We start from the raw sequence: 20,894 nt of genomic DNA on the forward strand, positions 1-20,894 counted from the left end.
TTCATGAAAAACAATAAAAATATTAAAATTTAATATTTCTTCATAAAAATTTAAAAATTTTTTTAATTTAACCATATTAAATATATATATTTTAATAATATATTTTTTTCACCTACAGTCAATACATGCCTTATAATAAATAGGATCAAAATATTTTTCTCTCTCTAGTTTATAAATAGGATTTGAATGAGTAATATACAAGATCCATTTACTTCTACGAACTGCAAACATTTTTTCTTTTCTAATTCATGTGTCAATTATATATAAAGACACCCATATACATATATGAATCTTGTGCTTAAATTCTGAAAAATGTTTTCTCGGCTCTTCTCATTAGCTTGCAGTACATATGAATGTTTTAATAATTACAGCTAGCTAGAAAAGTTGCGCAGATCATTAAAGTATGTATTTTCTTTCACTTTTTTCCGGTCCAACACAATCCAAACAGATCATATATATCACAGGGTTAACATATAACCCAAGTCCTAGTTTAGAAAAAAAGAACATATCTAGGTAGAGAGATCTTCTTAGGAAAGTGAAGAAGAAGGAGTAGTGTGAAATTGCGTGTTTCATGCACATATGTACAAAGGTGATAGAGAAGGAGAGTGAGAAAGACAAGGAAGGTTGGGAAGGTGGAGCCAGAGGCATTGAAGGAATAGGGAACAAAAGTGGTCCATAGATGGGCTGTGTCTGCTACACAAGTCATTAACGTACGTGAGGATCATGTTAGTTGTCACGTTGGACACTGCCTCCAATGGTCCCTTGTACTAAATGTCCATGTTTGCGTTCTTGAGTCTCTTCTGGGAGGCACTTAAACGAGGGTTTCACATGCCCTCATAACCTCTTCCTCACTACACACCACGTGCCCTCCCTCTTGTTCTTATTCCTTCTCCCTTTAATCGCTTCATTAATTCTTTCCTCTCTTTTTCTCTTCACTAATTTAATTCATCATTCACCTTCTTCCTAGATAGTGACTTCACCATTTCATTCTAATCAATGCACCCTTCATTCCTCACTCAATTTATGCATAATTCTTACTTTTTTGGATTATTGTGGCTCTCTCTCCATGGATCAATCTCTAATTTTAACCAGTTATTACATATACATGATGATTATTGGACACGGGCTTAATAAGTAATTCCACTTTCCCGCTTTGTAAGAAGATAATTTTGGAGGTGATGATATGGTGTTTCAAAATATAAAATAATTTGATAAAAATAAGGTTTCATTAAATATATACTTTTCCAATATTATTCTCTAATCTTTTCCAAATACACTCTAAAAATATCTTATAAACTAAGACAAATTAGAGTAATATATATAATAAAATAAAATGATTCATAAACTAATTAAAATTTGAGATTTTGAATTAAAATGTGTTTTTTGTTACAATTGCTCGTTTGTTCTTCCTCTTGTTTTTGGGAGGTCGCTCCACATTCCCAAGAAGTTAGTAGTACTAATATTAATGAAGATATTATTAGTTGTGTGAGCTAACGAAGCTCAAGGGCTTTCATTTCTGGCCTTGGTGGTGTTTCAGAAACTGTGTTTCAAGTGGTGGTATGTCTGCAACAGATAAAATGTTTCAATCAGATCGTTCTACCCAGATGAGGGACCATTCTTGCTGCTGTTTGCTTCAATAGGATTACATGGGGCACCCCTCCTTGATGCATTGTCCATCAATTTAGACGACAATGCCATTATAATTAGCAGTACCCACTAATTAATGCCAAATTAATTAAGGGTTTTGTCTTCATATATCAACATGTTAGTCAAATAGATGCTTCGGTCTCTTCAATTTTTTTCCTTTGTAGTTTAGCTGATGGGGTCAGTTTCTGGAACCTGTTATTATATTCTATGTGGGTATGTCGTTTAATTAATTTAGTATACATCAACCAAGAAATAGCCTCAATTATTTTATTAATTAATGCAGTATTTTCCGTTAAACCGAATATATGTATGATATATTACATTGGAATTCTAAAAAAAATTTCCTTAAATTTCGGCCACAAGGATCATATTTTTTAATTTGTTTTATCCTAAGATTTAGAAAGTTATCCCCTTGCAGAATCTGAATTGGATATCAGAGTCTGCTAATGAAAGAAATTTACAGTTCATGTTCTTATTACTGTCAATACGTGCTTTAAGTTTTAACGTTGAATATATATGTGTGTGTGTGTGTGTATTAGTACAATTAATAGTACAATTAGTACCTTGAACGATGTCTTCGCTGATAGATATAATATATAATATATAGAAGAGTACAACGCCCAATGAAAATACATATCTTATGAATAGTAATTAACAAGTGAAGCAAACTTGAGTTCATTTGGGTTCTACATAATTAAAAACTAATCATCCTAAAGATAAATATATGGAAAGTGTACGACATCAAGAAAAGAGCAAGGTGGAGAAACAAAGGGGCTTTTCACGACAATAAAAAGTAAGAAAGAACTTTTATGATTCCCCATAAAACGCGAAATATATATACACAAACATACATAACAAATTGCATTGCGTTTTGTCTTTAACTTGTGGCTGGTCTCTCTGCTTTTTAATATATTTGGACACGACCTAAATCAGCCTCGAAACGCCAGAAAAAACTAATATCATACTACATATGTGCATCATTAGCTGTCTCTCATTGTTACGTTGGTGATCACAATAAGGATGTCATATAAAATATTGAAAGTAAATAGAGAGCAGGATGATAAAACCATGAGAGAATTAAATGGGCCATGAAAATCAGTGAGCGGGGATCGGTGGATAGCTAGGGTTTAACTTGATCTTTTTGCTTGGACTCTACAAAAGCACTCTATATTAAGCTTTCATTATTCATCGTGTCAAACAAAGACATAATTTAATAATATCATATTAATTATTAGAGTGTAAAAAGAAGTCTCACATCTAAAAGATTAAAAAATGGATCATGATATAAAAACATTAGGAAGTATCTAATTAAATGACTTAAGCTATTTTGGTGAAATATATTATCTTTAAACATATTTAATATAAGAAATCTAACATCACCTTGTTCACTTTATTAGCTACATTTGGTTCAACGCTTTCACTCAACTCGATCTATATATGTGGTTTGTTAGTTTGTATCTGCTAATAAAAGCGTGGTTGGATTCTTTTCTTTTCTTTTCTTTTGTTGGATCTTCTCACTTTATTTTCGCTTTCTTACTTCTCTTCCCTCCCATGTGAGTGCGACCCATAATCCATTTGAATATCCAGAAATCAGGTAGCTACATTAAAAAACTAAGGGCGGAATCGATCGGCCTCAACTGTTTTACTAGTTTGGGGCAATTATTATTGCTTTCCTTCAACCCCTTTGAATCTACCAACCTCTTTACAATTATATTAATTAATTCATTAATTAAACATTGCTTTCCTTTTAATTAATTTAGTTACATTATAAAATTACTTTACTTTTATATATGTGCCTGATGGCCTTCTCATATGAAGAGATTTATGGGAAGGTCAATAAACCAACCATGTCCATGTGGTGTGGTAGATGCCATCATCTCTCTTCATTCTTCAACTCTATATTTTTTTCTTGCTGGGCCACATAGTTGCGAACCACCTGATTGAGAATCTTTAATTTCTTCTCATATTATAATTAATTAAATTCATATCACCAAACACATCATATGTTTCAATTTCAACTATAATCTCACAGGTATATATAAAAGAATATCAAGAACCGGTATTGGTATCGTGTTTAATTTCCTCTATTATACATCAATCATTTAAAAGGAATAAAAAAAATGGTCGAGAACATATATAAAATACGTTAATTCATTAGGTGAGAACCTTAACACGATACCCCGCTTTCTCGCGTTTTTGAATCTGAACACATACTTGTGCTTTGTTATAATAGTATGGTACAAACCCACTATGTATATGCTGGTAAATTGGTGATAATATCATTATTCAATATTAGCATCTAACTTTGACCAATCAATGGATATGATATATTCCTCGAAAGATATGCTTACGTATAAAGTCTGTATCTCGCAAAGTATTATATTATATAGTATGTTGTTTTTGCAATTTTTTTAATTGACAAATTTATACTTTCAACCACGTAACACATCGTGCTGTCTCCCACTTTTCCAATCCCAAAATTCTGACTTGGAACCAGCGAAAAAGGTTACTCGTTGGCTCGTTAGGATCTTACTAAGTTGTTGTCGATTAAGAGATTTAGGTGTGGAATGTGATGAGACTCGCAACACCTTGTTTTTTACATGTGAAGAACCAAAATCAGGGTGGCGGAACAGCAGATATATATCGTGCCGAATTTCATTTCATTTGATTATAAGTCAAACCAAGTTATAGCGTTTCAAAGATGTATAGTATTTGAATTACTCCTAATGAAGTTGGGGTCAACGATATGAAATGTTGAAACATGTCTCGTTGATCAAGTAAACGTAGAGAGCTGATTGAAGAGAGAGAGAGTGAGGTGAATAAAACGTATCCAAATATGTGCGTCATACATTCTATTATATTGTTGCACAAGATATGTCTTTTTGTCTGAACTTGACGGTGAAATGAGTTAAACACAAGGGTTGAAAGTGGTATTAGAGGTTTAAAGGGGGTACAATAAATAGAAGCAGGCATGTAAATTAATGATTACGAAAGTTGAAAAAACTACAATGCCGACAGAAAGGGATGGGGTGTTGGAGTAAGTAGAGGACATATGGACCATGGTGCGGCCACTGCATCGATAGCATAATCCCACTCTTCATTCCGACCCATTTCGTCTCAATTTTGCTATCAATATGGCCCTCTCCTTCTTAAGACGACTAATTCGAATTATTATATTAATTTTTTGAAATCTCATTAGATTGCGACTTGGTAATGATATATATATATATATATATATATATTTGATTGTCAAGACTCAAATGCAATAGTAGCTGAAAATTAAATCTTTATATTAGTGTAGAGGGAGGGACAAGGGCAGAGTCAGAATTTAAAAATAAAGGAGATCAATATTAAAATATATATATATATATGCTATTTTATAAATTTTAAGAGAGTTGAAAGAATATAATATTTATATAATATAAAATTTTTTGAAGAAATTAAGAGGGACACGGTTCCTGCTAATCTCCCTCCCTCTGTCATTGACAAAGCATAAAGCCAGTTAGAGTAAGCTTGGTGGTTTGTTTTTAAACATGAGCACATAACCACCGCCAGGAGGTCATTATCCCACGCGAGTGTTCCAAACGGTGGGACACACTTGCTATTCGTTCAAGTTAGTAGTATAGCACCTGATCGACGATCAGTTGACTGCGACGCGGGAGCGTGCGCTTCCCGTGACATGTTTGGGGCGGTGCTCAAGCGCGTTTGAGTAACACCAATGTTTCCTCATCATCCAGTTATTTTATTTTAATTTTTGAAGCAGCAAACCAGCTTTTCTCTCTTTTCTTTTCATTTTCTAGTGGTTTTGGTCAAAAGTATTACACGTGGCACTCTTGTCTCGCGAATTCCATGTATAAATACCCCCAAAGCCTCGGCGCTGAATCACCAACACAACCCGTGTTCAAAAGATTCACTCCAACATTTTCAGACAAATTGCCTTCCCTGTCCCTCTCTCTCTCCCTCCCCTCATCTTCTCTCTTCGAGTCTTCGTCTTCTTCCATACAGCTTGTGACGTTTAAGCCTATATATATTCTTCTTCTTCACACACAAGCCCACAAACACAGAAATTTACACCCAGGAAATAAAATGAGGCTGTTGTCCACAAAAGCCGCGTGCAATAGTCACGGCCAGGACTCTTCATACTTCCTGGGATGGCAGGAATACGAGAAGAACCCTTACGACGAGGTCATGAACCCCGAAGGAATTATTCAGATGGGTCTCGCAGAGAATCAGGTTAGACCTTTTTTTATATTATTTCTTTGGTTTTATATACGCATTGCATATATCAGCAGCCCCATAAAATTGGAAAGAAAAAAAAAGAAACAAAAGAAGCCCAGAAATGTACTAATTTGCAATGTCTACGTCTTAAGCAAGATCGTACTTTGTTAATAATATACGTAAGTGATAATTAAGGTGGTGGTCTGACTTTGTGATATTATGTTCAACAGCTGTCTTTTGATCTCTTGGAGTCATGGCTAGAAAAGAACCCGGACGCGGCTGGACTCAAGAGAGATGGTAAATCCATATTCAGAGAACTCGCTCTCTTCCAAGACTACCATGGTCTCCCTGCTTTCAAGAACGCATTGGTGGATTTCATGGCCGAGATTAGAGGAAACACCGTCACTTTCGACCCCGACCACATCGTCCTCACCGCCGGCTCCACCTCCGCCAACGAGACCCTCGTCTTCTGCCTCGGTGAACAAGGCGACGCCCTTCTCATTCCCACCCCATATTACGCTGCGTAAGTACATATACATTTACCATCTTCATTTTTTTTTTTTTGTATTCTACTGCTCTTGAGCCCCAATGCATTGTCTCTGATATATGATGTGTTGCTTACAGATTCGACAGAGATCTCAAGTGGCGAACCGGGGTTGAGATCGTTCCGATTCAATGCACGAGCTCCAATAACTTCCAAATCACTGAATCTGCGCTGCGACAGGCCTGCGAGGATGCACAAAAGCGCAACCTCAGGGTGAAAGGCGTGCTTGTCACGAACCCCTCAAACCCATTAGGCACGACATTGTCTCAGGATGAATTGAATCTCCTCGTCGACTTTATAAACGAGAAAAATATTCACTTGATAAGCGATGAGATTTATTCCGGGACCGTTTTTAGCTCGCCATCCTTCATCAGCGTCATGGAAATCCTGAAGCAAAGAAATTACCACAAGGATTCCCACCCTGATGTATGGGACAGAGTTCACGTCGTGTACAGTCTCTCAAAAGACTTGGGCTTGCCGGGTTTCCGTGTCGGCGCCATTTACTCTGAAAACGACACCGTGGTGGCCGCGGCGACAAGGATGTCCAGCTTCGGTCTGATCTCTTCGCAGACTCAGTATCTCCTCTCTGCCTTGCTCGGAGATAAGAAATTCACCAAGAAGTACCACTCCAAGAACCAGAAGAGGCTGAAACGACGCCAGAGCATGCTCGTTTCAGGCCTGCAGAAAGCAGGTATCAACTGCCTCAACAGCAATGCTGGACTATTCTGTTGGGTCGACATGAGACACCTTTTACAGTCCAACACCTTCGACGCAGAGATGGAGCTGTGGAAGAAGATAGTGTACCAAGTCCGATTAAACATCTCGCCCGGCTCCTCCTTCCATTGCTCCGAACCAGGCTGGTTCCGGGTCTGCTTCGCCAACTTGTCACGAGACACTCTCAATTTAGCTATCAAGCGATTGAAGAGCTTCGTTGCCGAGTCATCAGGCGGAGCTCAGCGTCAGAGTTATGAAAGTTCAAAAACCAGGTCACTCTCCAAATGGGTTTTCCGGCTATCCTCACGTGTTTGTGAGCAAGAAGAACGATAGTCTGGTCACGTGGTCGTTGGTGTGAACGCATGCAATTTTTTTCTTTTTCCCTCCCGATTATTCTCGGGGAGTGTTAGAATATTTTTATCATTATTTTATCTTTTACCGTCAGTTGTACGTAGACGGAGAGAGACACACAGAAAAGCACTCGGTCCATTGCGGATTTGAAGTGTGAAGTTTAGTCAGATATAGTTCAAATATTTCATTTTTCTGTAAAGTTATTGGAAATGGAAATTCTTCACTGTATTGTCAATTAAAAGTTCTATATATAATATATATGATTAAGATTAACTTGCTATTTTGTTCCATAAATCGTCCCATATTTATGTCCTTGAGCGAGTAAATAATTGTATATATATATATATAAATATACTGTGTGAACATGCCCTTTAATTTAGCGACGTCAACGGCCACGGCAATAATGGAGCCGGCGAGATAAGCGGCCAAAGAAGGTGGGTTGGGCTGCCGACGTTGGCGGCGGATCCTCCACAAGCCAAGCCGACGTCTAACATATTTCTGTTCTGAAGGCGGATCAATAGGAGATCATGCAGTGCAGGGGTGGGTCAGAGGGCCAAAATGTCAATAATTAGGGTTTTGAAATTAAAACTGTACTTTCTAATTTTCTATTTTCACTTTATGGGTTTTTAGACTTGATGAGAGCTCTTGAGCTCCAAGAAAGGATTGTTATTATATATGGGGAGACAAAAAATAGAAGTTGGAGTTGAGAACCTTTTGAAGTCGTCACCAACTACGCAAGCACGATTTAAAGCAAGAGTACCGTGCTTGCAAGAAATAATCTCTCTTTCAAAGATTGCAACAAAAAAACCACACACAATTTTGCTTTTGCCAACTTTATGGGCATAATCATCACACTACTGCTCAAAAAGTTTCTCTATTGAATCTTTGATCATTCACAGATAATTACGCGGTGCGTGTGTGTGAACAAATCACATTCTGAGTCGCTTCTTAAGAAATTAAGGGAGCAAAAAGATATGCTGGAAACTGGAATTGATGTGCCAAGATGGAAATTAAGCCCTGGAAACACTACCATATACCCTTATCGTTATGACTCACACCATATATTCCCTAAATTGACGCATGCTTTGTGCCACCAAAATGTCCCACTCTAGCACGCTAGCCTACCCCCAAATCAAATATAGTCTCGTATCAATATCAACAGACTTGTAATATCTACAAGATTGGATCTAACAAAAGATCGCATACAATCTATCACAATAATATGACAAAACAAAATTCAAATCACCATAAAAAGAGATCAACATATCATGGGGGGATTCATGTGCTCCTAATCTCAAAGATCCTCATGTCTTACTGTTATAGGGTATTGATTTAGGTAAAACTCTTCAACACCTCTCCTGGATAAACTTGGACCACTTTAAAATCCTCAATCCCTTAGCATCTCAACCCACAAATCTTTAAGTATTGTGACATGGGTTTACTCATATGGATTGTCAATTGGATTCTTTTTTATGCACGGATTCTTTAAAGAGGTAAGTATAGAGTATATTTGAATTTGAGTATGATAGAAAATGAGATATTAAAATATTGCTTCCACTGTAAACAAATCATGAAAAATATGAGCAGCTCATTCTCATTTTCATATTCGGGGCATGCAATTTATGGGAAACAATCATATATCTAGATATATTTGTTTATATATGGGAGTATACTTCAGTTTTAAGGTTTATAATGACTAGGCTTATTCATTAACATGCATGTTTTAATTTGTCCCAAAATGTAAATTTTGAGGTTACATCAGCCTTCTATACAAAGTTCACGTACGACGTAATATTAATATTTCGTGTGGGCCCGTGATATCACATATGAAAACCTAGCAAGAGATTAAACAATGATAACCAAATTTAATTATGTGCATCAACATAGAACGTGAAGACTATATTTATTAGATCGCTCTATTTACTAATTAAAGAGAACCTACTAATATATAAATAGGATATAGTATAAACAGCAATAGATTTTGTCAAGTTTTCCGGGAAGCAGATCCACATTTGATATGTATGCCTGACGATCTATATAGATTTTTGTTTCCCATTATTTTGAAGAATTACAAGCAAATGCAGCATTATTATTTGTTGTCCGTTAAATGACCCAGAGATTTGAAGTCGCTCAAAGGTCATTCACACGGTGAGAATTATTGATGTGATTTTTTTTTTTAGGAATTGCTTTGTGTGTGTGTGTGTGTGTGTGTGTGTGAAGCTGCCATAAAACAAGGAAATGATTGACTTCTCACAAAAACAAATATATATGTATATATATATTCACGTACTCAATCTGAAATACTGTCTCGCCGGCCTGGTCACAGAGAAGAAAAAAAAAAGAAAAAGAGAAAGAGAAATCTTCTTCGTATATATTTTAGGCATAGTGTTTGCTTTCAAATCATGGAGCACATGCAAAGCGCAAGTTGGCCATTAAGAAGCAACTTCACTCTGAATATTCAATATTGATATTATAACTCACTGTAGCGATTAGTATATATTCTCTTCATTTAAAAATATAAAATATTTTTTGAGAAGTTGAATATTTAAAAATATAAAGTATTTTTAATCTTGTAACGCATAATCATTGTTTTTTTTAAAGCGTCCTTATTGATGAATGATTTTATATTTATTATAAGATATTTAATAAAAATAAATATAAAAAAATAAGATTAATTTAAAAATAAGTAACTATTTTATTAAGAGGTAAGATTCAATTAAAAATATTTTATATTTTATAATGGGCGGGAATATATGATATGCGTCCGTATTAATTATTAAAAGAAACAATCTTCGTAGAAAGCAAAAAAGAATATAAACGGCACGTAATCCATGCAAAGAGATACGACAAAAAATTCACTTACTCTTAAAAAAATTGGTATATATATAAATTCTCGACATGTGTGTAGATTATTGACGGCAATCGTAGCTAGTTACCCGAAATTTCTAAACTCTAATAATTTAGTAAAGATTTCAGTATGAGTTTTTTTAAAAAAAAAAGAATAAGAATACGATATTTTCATTTTTCCATTGACATATGTATGTATGTATATATATAATTGACGGTTTATTCCATAATCCATATTAGCTTCCATGAAAAGGTGGTGAGCTTCGAAAGCTTCAACATAGGATTAATAAATTATGATTAACGCTATAATATATATTAGGATGTGGGAATTTTGGTCGAAGTCCACTTTATTGTCAACTATATGCATGTGCCTAGAAGCTAAAGCGTTTGTTTTCTTGCTACACATTCGAGAAAATTTAAAATACTTTGGCCACAACTAACTAACATATCATGATGTTCGTTTTTGATAGGTCTGAATATAATATATGGGAATTTTGCTTTAAAAAAAGAATATAATAGATGGGAAACATTGGTGGCCAAAAAAATTAAAAAGAAAATATTAGAAAAGAATTATTGATCTGCAATTCTGCATTTGATTATTATCTTGTCATGAAACAATTATATGTTTCACTATTTTTCTCGAAAATAGAAACATGTCAACACGGTTTCGGTTAGGATTGGCTGAGACGCGTCTGGGATTTTGGGCGGCAGTGGAACATGAAGTATGTCTATCGCATTATGCTTTTCAGTTTTCAAGATTCGAAATGCAATATCTTTAAAAATAATAACGATAAAATCAAGCGAAATTTTTTTTTTATCAGTTCTATTTAATTTTTTCATTAAATTAATGCCCCAGTCCTCACAGATTTTCATTTTTTTTTCATGGTATATATTATTATCTCGCCTTAACAAATGATACAGATAGAAAATAAATGTGAATAAACAATATAAAGAAAAAAGAAAAGTGGGACAAGGAAAATGACAAGTATAATAAGAGCGCTAAGAACAAGGAATTAATGGCTGAGTGATTGACCTTTCATGCAGACATGAAATCTCTTAATGAGCAGAGATGCTAACTTAAGTTTAGACATCAGCTGAACAATTGGACACCAATTAGCCATGCATTGTCTCCTTGACAATATGATTAAATAAGATACTCCCTTTGTCCTTATATATAAATGGAGCCAAAGAAACAGATCAAGCCTATCAAGTTACGTCATTTAAGCCCGTGTAATAGTAAGGTCGGATTTATAAATATAATCTCAAAATAGTAAATTGAGCTTAAACGGGCTCACCCACTTAAGCTCATTTAATTTAGAGTTTAAACGGGCCAGTCCTAAAGGGTCAAGGGTTAGCCTGTTTAAGCCTACATGCGCATATTTTTTTTATTGATATAAATTTCATACAAAAATCTTTGGTTTCTATTTTTAAAAAAAAAATATAACCCTAAATTTCCTAATTCATCTAGATTCACAATAATGATTCATTCAATTCAACATTTACTCTTCGTTCTTCAATATGCTTCTCTTCTTTTTACCGCTGCAAGTTGTCCTTGCTCTTCAGCAAGTTATCGTATCGCTGTTCCCATCCCTGTCATCACAACTCACAAGTTATACTTGCTTCTGTTTTTGCCAACTGTTCAGTCATCCTTGTTGCTGACTTTGATAGTTCTTCCTCTCAAGAACCAAGTCTCGATAGTGCTCAACTAGTTGATGCTTGTTGTCATCGGTCTCCTAAGTCCTCCTGTCACTTATCATACTCGTGCATTCGTGACTGATGAACTAAGCTCTATTTGATGCACACATCGTGCTCGTACTCTTTGTTTTTCTCAGTCTCCTAGTCCCATATCTCAGTCCCTCAATCTCATTTAATCTCAATTGGATGTTTGTTGGCTTAGCCAATTCATTGCTTATTGCCTTGCTATCATTTCATTTGTATTTTTAATTAACTTAGATATTATTTAGTTAGTTTTTTTATAGCTTTCTTGATTAGGTATTTTATTATAATGAAGTAATTTTTTGTTTGATTAAAAAATTTAAAAAAACAATAAAAATAGTTAAAAGGGCCTAGAGCCCATGGGGTCGGCCTTGAGCTTGCTATATTGAGGGCCGAGCTTCATATATCAAGATTTTAAAAGAAATTTGAGCTTAAACGAGCTGGCCCTTTTAGGCCAAAGCTTGTCAAGGGCCAGCGCTATGAGGTTGAGTCGGCCCATTTTCCCAACTCTATGTATAAGAAGTCTTTTAAATTTTTTTGTTCCTAAATATAAGGGATTGTTAGTATTTTCTTTAATAAATGGATCATTATATCCTTATTAAATTGAAAAGAGAAAAAAAGTACTCTTATTAATTTACTTTAAAAAAAATTATTTTTTATTTATAATAATTAAGAATAAAATTGAAATGTTGTTGTGTTTTTAATTAGATAACTAATTTTTATTAATTTTTATAATTTAATTAAAAATATTTTATATATAAAAACGGATGGAGTAACATCTAGTATTAACTTTATACGACTAGTTTAAAATGCATCTCTCACTTTATAGTCACCAACTAACCAAATTAGCTAGTTAGCTCCAAGCGCCTACGTATGTTTACTTTTTTTTCATTTCTATCCCTCTTAATAATTTCTACTTTCTTCTCATCTGATTTCTAATTAAACGAAACGAAAAATTTTTCCGACCATGTTTATTAATTATTTTTAACATATTTTATCAAAATTAAAAAAATCATAAAATATAAAAAGTCTATCTATAATATAGACCAAATATTTAATAGAAGATTGCACAAAAGTCCTTACTGCAATTAGAGCCAATCCCATTTTAAACTTTAAACATGTGTGCAATGATGGACTTACAAGTCCTAGGTGAATTGATACCAAGTATTAGGAATTGGTTTGGGATCAATCATCTGGAGATGGGAGGGAGGAGAAACGGGTAAAATTAGAGAAAAGACGTCATACCTTAACATCAAGGCTCATGATTATAGGTTGTTCATTTTTATTTTTATTAGTCATTAAACTGACCTTTGTCCAGTGTAATACTTCTCAATTCTCACATCAACATCCCTAGTTCACCTATACTTGGATAATCTAGCAGTAAATAAAAAAGAAAACTAGTGATAAGAAATCAATAATATACCTTTAATTCGGTTTTCAAAAAGATCATTTCCCTCTACTTCATAAGTAGGATAGAGTCGAGTATACAATAACACATGCATGTATACCTTAAATGTTTGCGTTGATCAATGTACATAATATGAACATATATATTGAGAAAAACTTGTAAGAATTGATGAATAAGCCAGGTAGTTGGATGTCATGGGATGAAGATAATGAAAACATTATCGGGTAGGCTTAAAATGCAATGGGATATGATTAAAAGTGGTAGATTGATTATATATGCATGGGTGAGATGGTGGAGATTAGTGAGAGATTAGATTACGTGGGTATGGGTGGCATGTGGGATTCACCTGCAGGAGCACATGGAAGGGAACAGAGAACACCTGCAGAAATAGAGTAAGCATGGGACGGTGGAGGCCAATTGGAGGTTCCAACACTTGCCTGTGGCCTCTCTACGCATCGCTTTTAATTGCTTGGCCTCGAGGATAAATTGGTGATGGAGACCACAGGGGTCAAACTACACGCTCTCTCTCTTAATAATTCACTCTCACTCCATAACCCTATGCTTTGAAATTTTAGTATCTCTTTGTTTTGGGTCCGCATTATTAGTCTGCTCTCTTAGACCCCCCCCCCTTCCCTCGTCTGAGTCCTCTTCTCATACGTCTCATTCATTCATCAATGACGCCATTGTCTTTTCTTTCGCCTCCCTCCTTGTCTCTTCTCTCTCTCTTTCTGTGTGTGTGTGTGTGTGTGTGTGTCTGAGTTTTAACTTTATGACAAGCAACCCTATCCATATGCACACTCTCCTGGCCTCCTAAATAAGTTAAAAGTTAACTATTTTACAGTAAAAAAAAACGGGAGAATTTCAGTTAAAAATTAAGAAAAAAACTAATTTTAAGTGAATTCAAAAATATTTTGAAATTTCAATTCAATTCACAAAAAAAAAAGTTAAAAGAATTTTGATAATAAAAATATCAAAATACCCTTCATGTGTTATGCAAAATCACTAATTGTTAATTTTATTATAGCACATGTTAATTTATTAATATTACTTATAAATTATATTTATCTGTCAGACAATCAGTAATATTAATTGTTAATTTACTAATATCAATTGTAAATTACAAGACTTATTAGTAATCTACAACTGATATTAATAAATTAATAAGTAAAATTAGTAATTTAACAATTGATATTGCTATTTGTGATTGAAAAAATGATGTCAAACCTTATATAATTATTGACATATCAACTCATATAATTTACAACTCATATTCATAAATTAATAAGTGAAGTAAGAAAATTAACAATTAATAATTCTGTATAATAAGTTAAAGGCATTTTTGTCTTTGCACCATCAAAATTCTTTTAACTTTTCTCTCCTAAATTGAACTAAAATTTTAAATTTTTTTTAGACCCATCTAAAATTAAGTTCTTTCCTAATTTTTAACTGAAATTTTCCCTTTAAAAACTAGTAATTAATATTCTCTCTAGTTCTTATAATATAAGATAAAAATTAACTAACTTCATATTTATTAACAAAGGGTAGTTATATCCTTAAATTTGTTAAGAAAATATAACTTTTCAATTTTATTATTCTTCACAATCAATAACCATATTAAAACTGTATTTAGAAATTCAAACTTTAATAAATAAATAAGGGGTAGAATTGAAAAAATAATTAATTATTCTATCTTTCCTTGTATTAAGGGAAAAAACTTTCAAAGTTTGCCTTATATTAATGACAAGAGGGGATACCTTAAACTTGTAGAAAAATGCATGATTTTCTATTTATGCCCTTTATTGTACTTAATGATAATAATAAAATGCTGTATAGAAATTAAAAACATGGCAGTGACTTGTTATAATTAAGAAGGGGCAAAGTTGAAAAAATAATTATAACATTTTTACCCTATATTTAAAACTAAATAGGATGTTAAACTTAATTAGCTCTATCATTAGAGCAGGAACGAATACTGATTACCACCCACTCGGGACATCTTTGCCTTCATCTAGTCTCTTCTCAGTTTTTTAAAATTAGATGGGCAAGCACTAAAGACCAGACATTATAGGTGAAATTGAACCCGTGACCTCACAAGGTCATTGGCTTTAGTCTCAATTGAATGTCTCCTAAATATCTAAATTCTGTCGCTTAGAAACTAGCAGTAGTATTCCTCTTCCAAATATAGGTGGTTCCACCAAAAAAAAAAAAATCATATATAGGTGTGGTTATTATTCTGTCCATGGAAGGCCATTCGAGGTATTAATCCAGCACTACAACCAAATTATCTCTTTGTTATCAGGCAATCAAATCAGCACATGCATTTTGATTGGTAATAATTGAAAAAGAATTCAAATCAGATATCAGCAACCAATTCATCACAATGATTGTAATAGAACTTTTAGAACTTTTGTTGGAACCAACGGATAAATTTGAAATCTAAGTTATGTCAAAGACGCTGTTTTTAAGAGCTATTTTGTCATATAAAGTTGATCGCATGGTAACTTTTTAAAATTAAATGAACTCTTCTTGTAAAATAAGCAGACACACAAAATAATAAAAAGTAACAGAATAATACTCAAGCAACACAATATAATATAGAGGTGGAGGAAATAATTGACTCCAACAACTCAAGAACGAAAACTCAAGAGCCTGAATATTCTTCACACCTCAAGCTATATATAGGCATAGCTATATGAATGACTTTCTACACCAAAGGAAGCACCAGTTTTTTAAGGAATTTATAACCCATAAAGTCACTTTATATGTGTGCTTTAAAACCATGGAGGTTACACCAAAACAATCATATTGAGTGTTATTAAAAATTGATAAATGCTGAATAAAATACCTCTTAGGCTCCAAATCAACATTTAAACATGATAAATTTGTGTTTTTCCTAAAAAGCCCAAAATACAAATTAATTTAATAATTTTGCAAAACAAATTTGGTCAAAAGAATTTAGTATCTCTTCAACTTACGCGTAGAGAGTGCGCAAGTTCACTTTTCCTCCAAGCTCATTTATTAGCTCATTTTTATTCCTTAGCATATATATACGCCAAGATCTCTTTTCACTTGGGCAATGTGAGACTTATCTTTTTAACACATTTACACAATAATTATAACAACTTCTTTTTTCCCTTTTGTTGACGACTCTAAATTTTAAAGTAAATATCAAAACAAAAAAAATCAACAATAATAGAATAAGAATTAATTCTATTTTAAGTTTTGTAACTGTACATATTTTTTAAATTTTTGCATACAAATTTGTCCTCAAAATGACAGTTTCTTAAAAGTGAGTACCCCTTAATTTTTTTTTTGTTTGTATTTTTATTAAGGGGGACCAGGCAAATAACTCCCCGGCCATACATGATCCTTATAATTAGATCCCTACCTGCGATAATGAATACATATAATTTTCATAGAAAATCTCACAAACATTACAAGCATGCATATACACATATATATATAAAGGAACTCGCGCATAAATAATTGCTTAAATTATTTGTGAGATTGAGGACATATGGCATTATATATGTGTCAGTAAGGGCAAACAAGAGCCATTTCTATTAATTGAAATTATTAAAACAGAAAAAATAAGATCGAGCCACCATGGTGGGAATTAAAAAAAAAAAAAAACGGTCGGAGCTCAAATCGCCATCTCATATTGCGTTCTATTTTGATTGTCGAACATATAAAAATATTTATAACCATCAATGGTTGGATCATACACATAAAATAAGAGATCGCAATATATCTATATTCTGATTGATTAACCTTAAAATCTTTCATCGTGCATCGGCATAAAGAGGATCAAACCAGCTGCACCCACTTGAATGATTCCAAAAGATTACTTCTAGAATCTCATATATAAATATATATTTACACACACACACACACACAATAATGCAATATTATTGTGGTAAATCAAAATGGGATTCGTTTTTTAGAAGTCGACGAAGAACGTGAATGATTTCATTCAACTTTTCTTCATCATGCGCATGCAGTACTTATGCAAGAACTTATTCTCCAAGGCTGCAGATATTGTCCCTAGCATGACCAACGTGATCCATCGCTCGAGAATAATTCAACAGAGTTTGGTAAATGTCTATAAAAGTAGAGTTTGGTAAATGTTTTATCCATCAAGTAATTCAGGTTCGTAGGACTAAAATGACAAGTTGGGCTTTGTCATGTTTGAATGTGGAACACACCTAGTCTTCTCTTCATCTGATCTGTACACACTGCTAGCAGTACGGTAGCTAGATAGATATACTTTTACGTGTGTACTTTAAAGAGTGTAAATGTAACATATTGTCAAGGCATACAAGCGAACAATTAATTAGTTTCTCGTATAAATGTTCTACGTTAAGGACTTGCATTTTGAATAGAATTGTGATCTCTAATAGGAAGATATCTGCGAGTGAAAAAAAAAAAAAGGTCCTTTTTATACCAACAAGGCACAAATTGCAAGTTATTTGGGTCTCTTAAGCATATGATCAGGGTTCGATTTTTGAATCGTTTGTATGGGGGAGCATCCCTGTTAGGAGAGGATCGATCAGTCATCTGCAAATGGAATTCTAGTAATTTGAGGGGCTTGTCTCTAGCACTGATGTTGGAGTTGGAGGATATCCTGAAGGGGGAAAAAAAATACAAGTCCTTTATACTTACAAAAGTGACTTTATATGATATATTAAGAGAGAACTAAAAGAATAAAAAAGTGAGACTTTTACGCAGTCAAATTTGGTGTGAAGAATAAAAAGTGAGACTTTTACGCAGTCAAATTGGTTGTGTGATTTTGGAGAACGTACGTATGACTATAAATGCACCACTCCATTGGAGACAAATAAGACAGAAGATTAGGGTGCGTGACTGTGTGGTTTCAAAACCAGAGAAAAACACTGTCTCGCATTAATAATGCTTGAAAATATAGAACCTTTCGCGTGTGTCACAAGTGAACAGGGCAAGGTTTTTAGTTAAATCAAATTCTTGTAATCACAATTTTATTATTTTTTAGGATGTTTAAATACGAGTGAAAATATGAGAAACTATCTCAAATCAAATACAAGTGAGTCTAATAACTAATACTCCCTTTATTAAAAAAATATAAAATATTTTTAATTAAATTTTATCCTTCAATAAAATAGTTACTTGCTTTTAAACTAACCTTATCTTTTTATATTTACTTCTATTAAACATCCTATAATAAATATAAAATTACTGTCAATATGGACACTTAAAAAAAAGATAATGATTACACTTTAAACGATTAAAAATGTCTTATATTTTTTAACATCTAATTCCTTAAAAAATACTTTATATTTTTTAATAAAAAAAGTATATGATAAAGTAAAAGGAGGACTCATAAACATAAACTTTATAATTTTGAATTAAAATATATATAATATACTGTTCTTCTATTACTCTTCATCTACTTGTTTTTTTCCCCTAAACTCAAGTTTTTAGGTTTTTGAATTCAAATAGGAATCCTTTTAGCCGCTCTTGTTTGTTTGTCTATAATTCTTGTTGTCATCGTGTTATTAAGTGACCCTAAGCTCATACATAAATAAATATATACATATATTGGTCGACCTTCGATCCTCTTCCCATTCTCCAGGCTCCAAGCTGCTTTACTCTTCTCTACTTTGAGTATGTTCATAATATTAGCAAGAAGATTAACTGTGTTTAATCTTGGAGACTTGAAGAAATAAATATATTTTTTCTCCAGTTTGACAAAATAATCCTAAGCACATGGACCTGAGGTGCATTAACTTCTTCTGTCAATGTCAACATATATACTTTGTAACGTGGATATTCAATATTTGGACCGTTATTTATGTATTTTTCATTTCAACATAATGGTAACAGAGAACTAGTACTGGTGAGATCAGACCAGAGGGGCATGAGAATTTCCGAGAAACTTCTCAAGTACGTAGAAAGTTGGCCAGATTCAAATCTCACTTTAGTCTAATAACATATGATCCGAAAGAGTTAAGGGCAATCAAGCATTTTTTTTTTTTGGCTTAAGGTATATTATTTTTCAAAAAGCACACAACAGCCTAATAGTTTTATTAAAACAATTTTTCTTTTAAAATTATTAAAATGAAATATTTTTTTATCTTTCCATCAAAATTTTTAATTTGACAGAAATGTCAAAAATACTCTTTTTTAATAAATTTTAAGAGTAAAATTATTTCAATAAAAATATTAAGATGCTAGATGTTCTTTAAAAAAAATATTTTTAAAATAAAAATGCACCTTTAAATTTTTAATTTTTTTGGGAGTGCGCGGCCTTTCATATTAGTCATCTAAATATTACTGTGTGTGTGTCGGTGGCAAAACCATTAAAATTACGACTTTTATGCAATCTCTCTCTTTTTTTTAGTGAAAATATGAGTTGTTCTGTTAAAATTGAAAAATATAATCGGATATTGAATGCAAAAATTTCTTTTAATAATAATTTAAATTATGATTCGTTGAATTGTAAGCAAACAGGTTTTTTTTTTTTTTTTGTTGCTAGCGATCAATCCCATTGATCCATGCAACATCTTTAATTTAATTCGGACACTCATTGATTGTACTGTTCTGACGATGAGTGATGACTAGTGATCAAATTTCAAAAGTAAAAGGTGGTGTGATGATGGTGTTCTTTTTGGCATTTCGTTGAAACTTTCTCGCCAAGTCCCACTAACTTAATCAACACGTTTTTCCCAGTCAACTTTTGCTCTAATATTCAAATTTCATTTTTTTTTTCCTTTTGAAAAAAAAAAACACATGATTACTAATTAATTAGATACCTGCATTATTAATTTCTTATTTCTTATATACTACGAATACATTTTTAGTACTTGTTATGCTGATCTTGGCCATCCAAATTAGATTTGGACAATATTCATTCAACAGTTTTTAATGTACAATTTTTGATAACAAATTTGTTTTTACAGACACAAAAATATAAAATTATCTCTATCTTAGATCTTGTGTACACTAAAATGGAAAAAATATTGAAAATAAAGTACTCTTACTCTCCCCTCACATGGAAGAATAAGATTATAAAACGAAGCAAGTTTTTCCCCCCCTTTTTTTTTAAAAAAAAAAGTATTTTGTAAACCATTTAGGGATAAAAATAAATGAACAAATAATTATGTTTGGGATAAAAATAAATGAACAAATAATTATGTTTTGATATAAATTCAATGATTAAAACTAAATTTGATGTAGTTTCTTAAATGTGGACTGTCCAATGTAATTGAATCCATACAACTAGACAAGACTAAAAGTTTTTGAGACCCTGCCAACCGACCCGATTTATGACACCGAACTTATCTCCAACGTTAAGCATGATTTATTGCTCCATACGTTTCTTTTTAATTAACCTTTATTTTCTTAAAAAATTTCTTCTATTTATCTATTATTTCAAAACTTGAAGATTACATTAATTATTAAAATAAATTATGA

The 20,894-nt window shown here is 32.9% G+C and overlaps 1 protein-coding gene across 1 annotated transcript; it reads left to right on the plus strand.

Annotated features, from left to right (window-relative positions):
* The first annotated feature begins 5,555 nt into the window (after positions 1 to 5,555).
* LOC129311926 (1-aminocyclopropane-1-carboxylate synthase 3-like) lies at positions 5,556 to 7,747 on the plus strand. Its single transcript, XM_054954429.1, has 3 exons — positions 5,556 to 5,880; positions 6,096 to 6,388; positions 6,490 to 7,747. Exons 1-3 carry the CDS (start codon positions 5,734 to 5,736, stop codon positions 7,454 to 7,456), a joined length of 1,407 nt encoding a protein of 468 aa, XP_054810404.1. The 5' UTR covers positions 5,556 to 5,733; the 3' UTR covers positions 7,457 to 7,747.
* The last annotated feature ends 13,147 nt before the right edge of the window (positions 7,748 to 20,894 follow it).

The sequence above is a fragment of the Prosopis cineraria genome, unplaced genomic scaffold, assembly GCF_029017545.1.
Source record: "Prosopis cineraria cultivar Desert tree isolate PC_DT_omini unplaced genomic scaffold, ASM2901754v1 PC5, whole genome shotgun sequence".
NCBI lineage: Eukaryota > Viridiplantae > Streptophyta > Magnoliopsida > Fabales > Fabaceae > Prosopis > Prosopis cineraria.

Coding starts and splice junctions, on each gene's coding strand:
- LOC129311926 (XM_054954429.1), top strand. CDS start 5,734: ATGAGGCTGTTGTCCACAAAAGCCGCGTGCAATAGTCACGGCCAGGAC. Junction 5,881..6,095: donor TGGGTCTCGCAGAGAATCAG/GTTAGACCTTTT, acceptor TATGTTCAACAG/CTGTCTTTTGATCTCTTGGA. Junction 6,389..6,489: donor CCCACCCCATATTACGCTGC/GTAAGTACATAT, acceptor TGTTGCTTACAG/ATTCGACAGAGATCTCAAGT.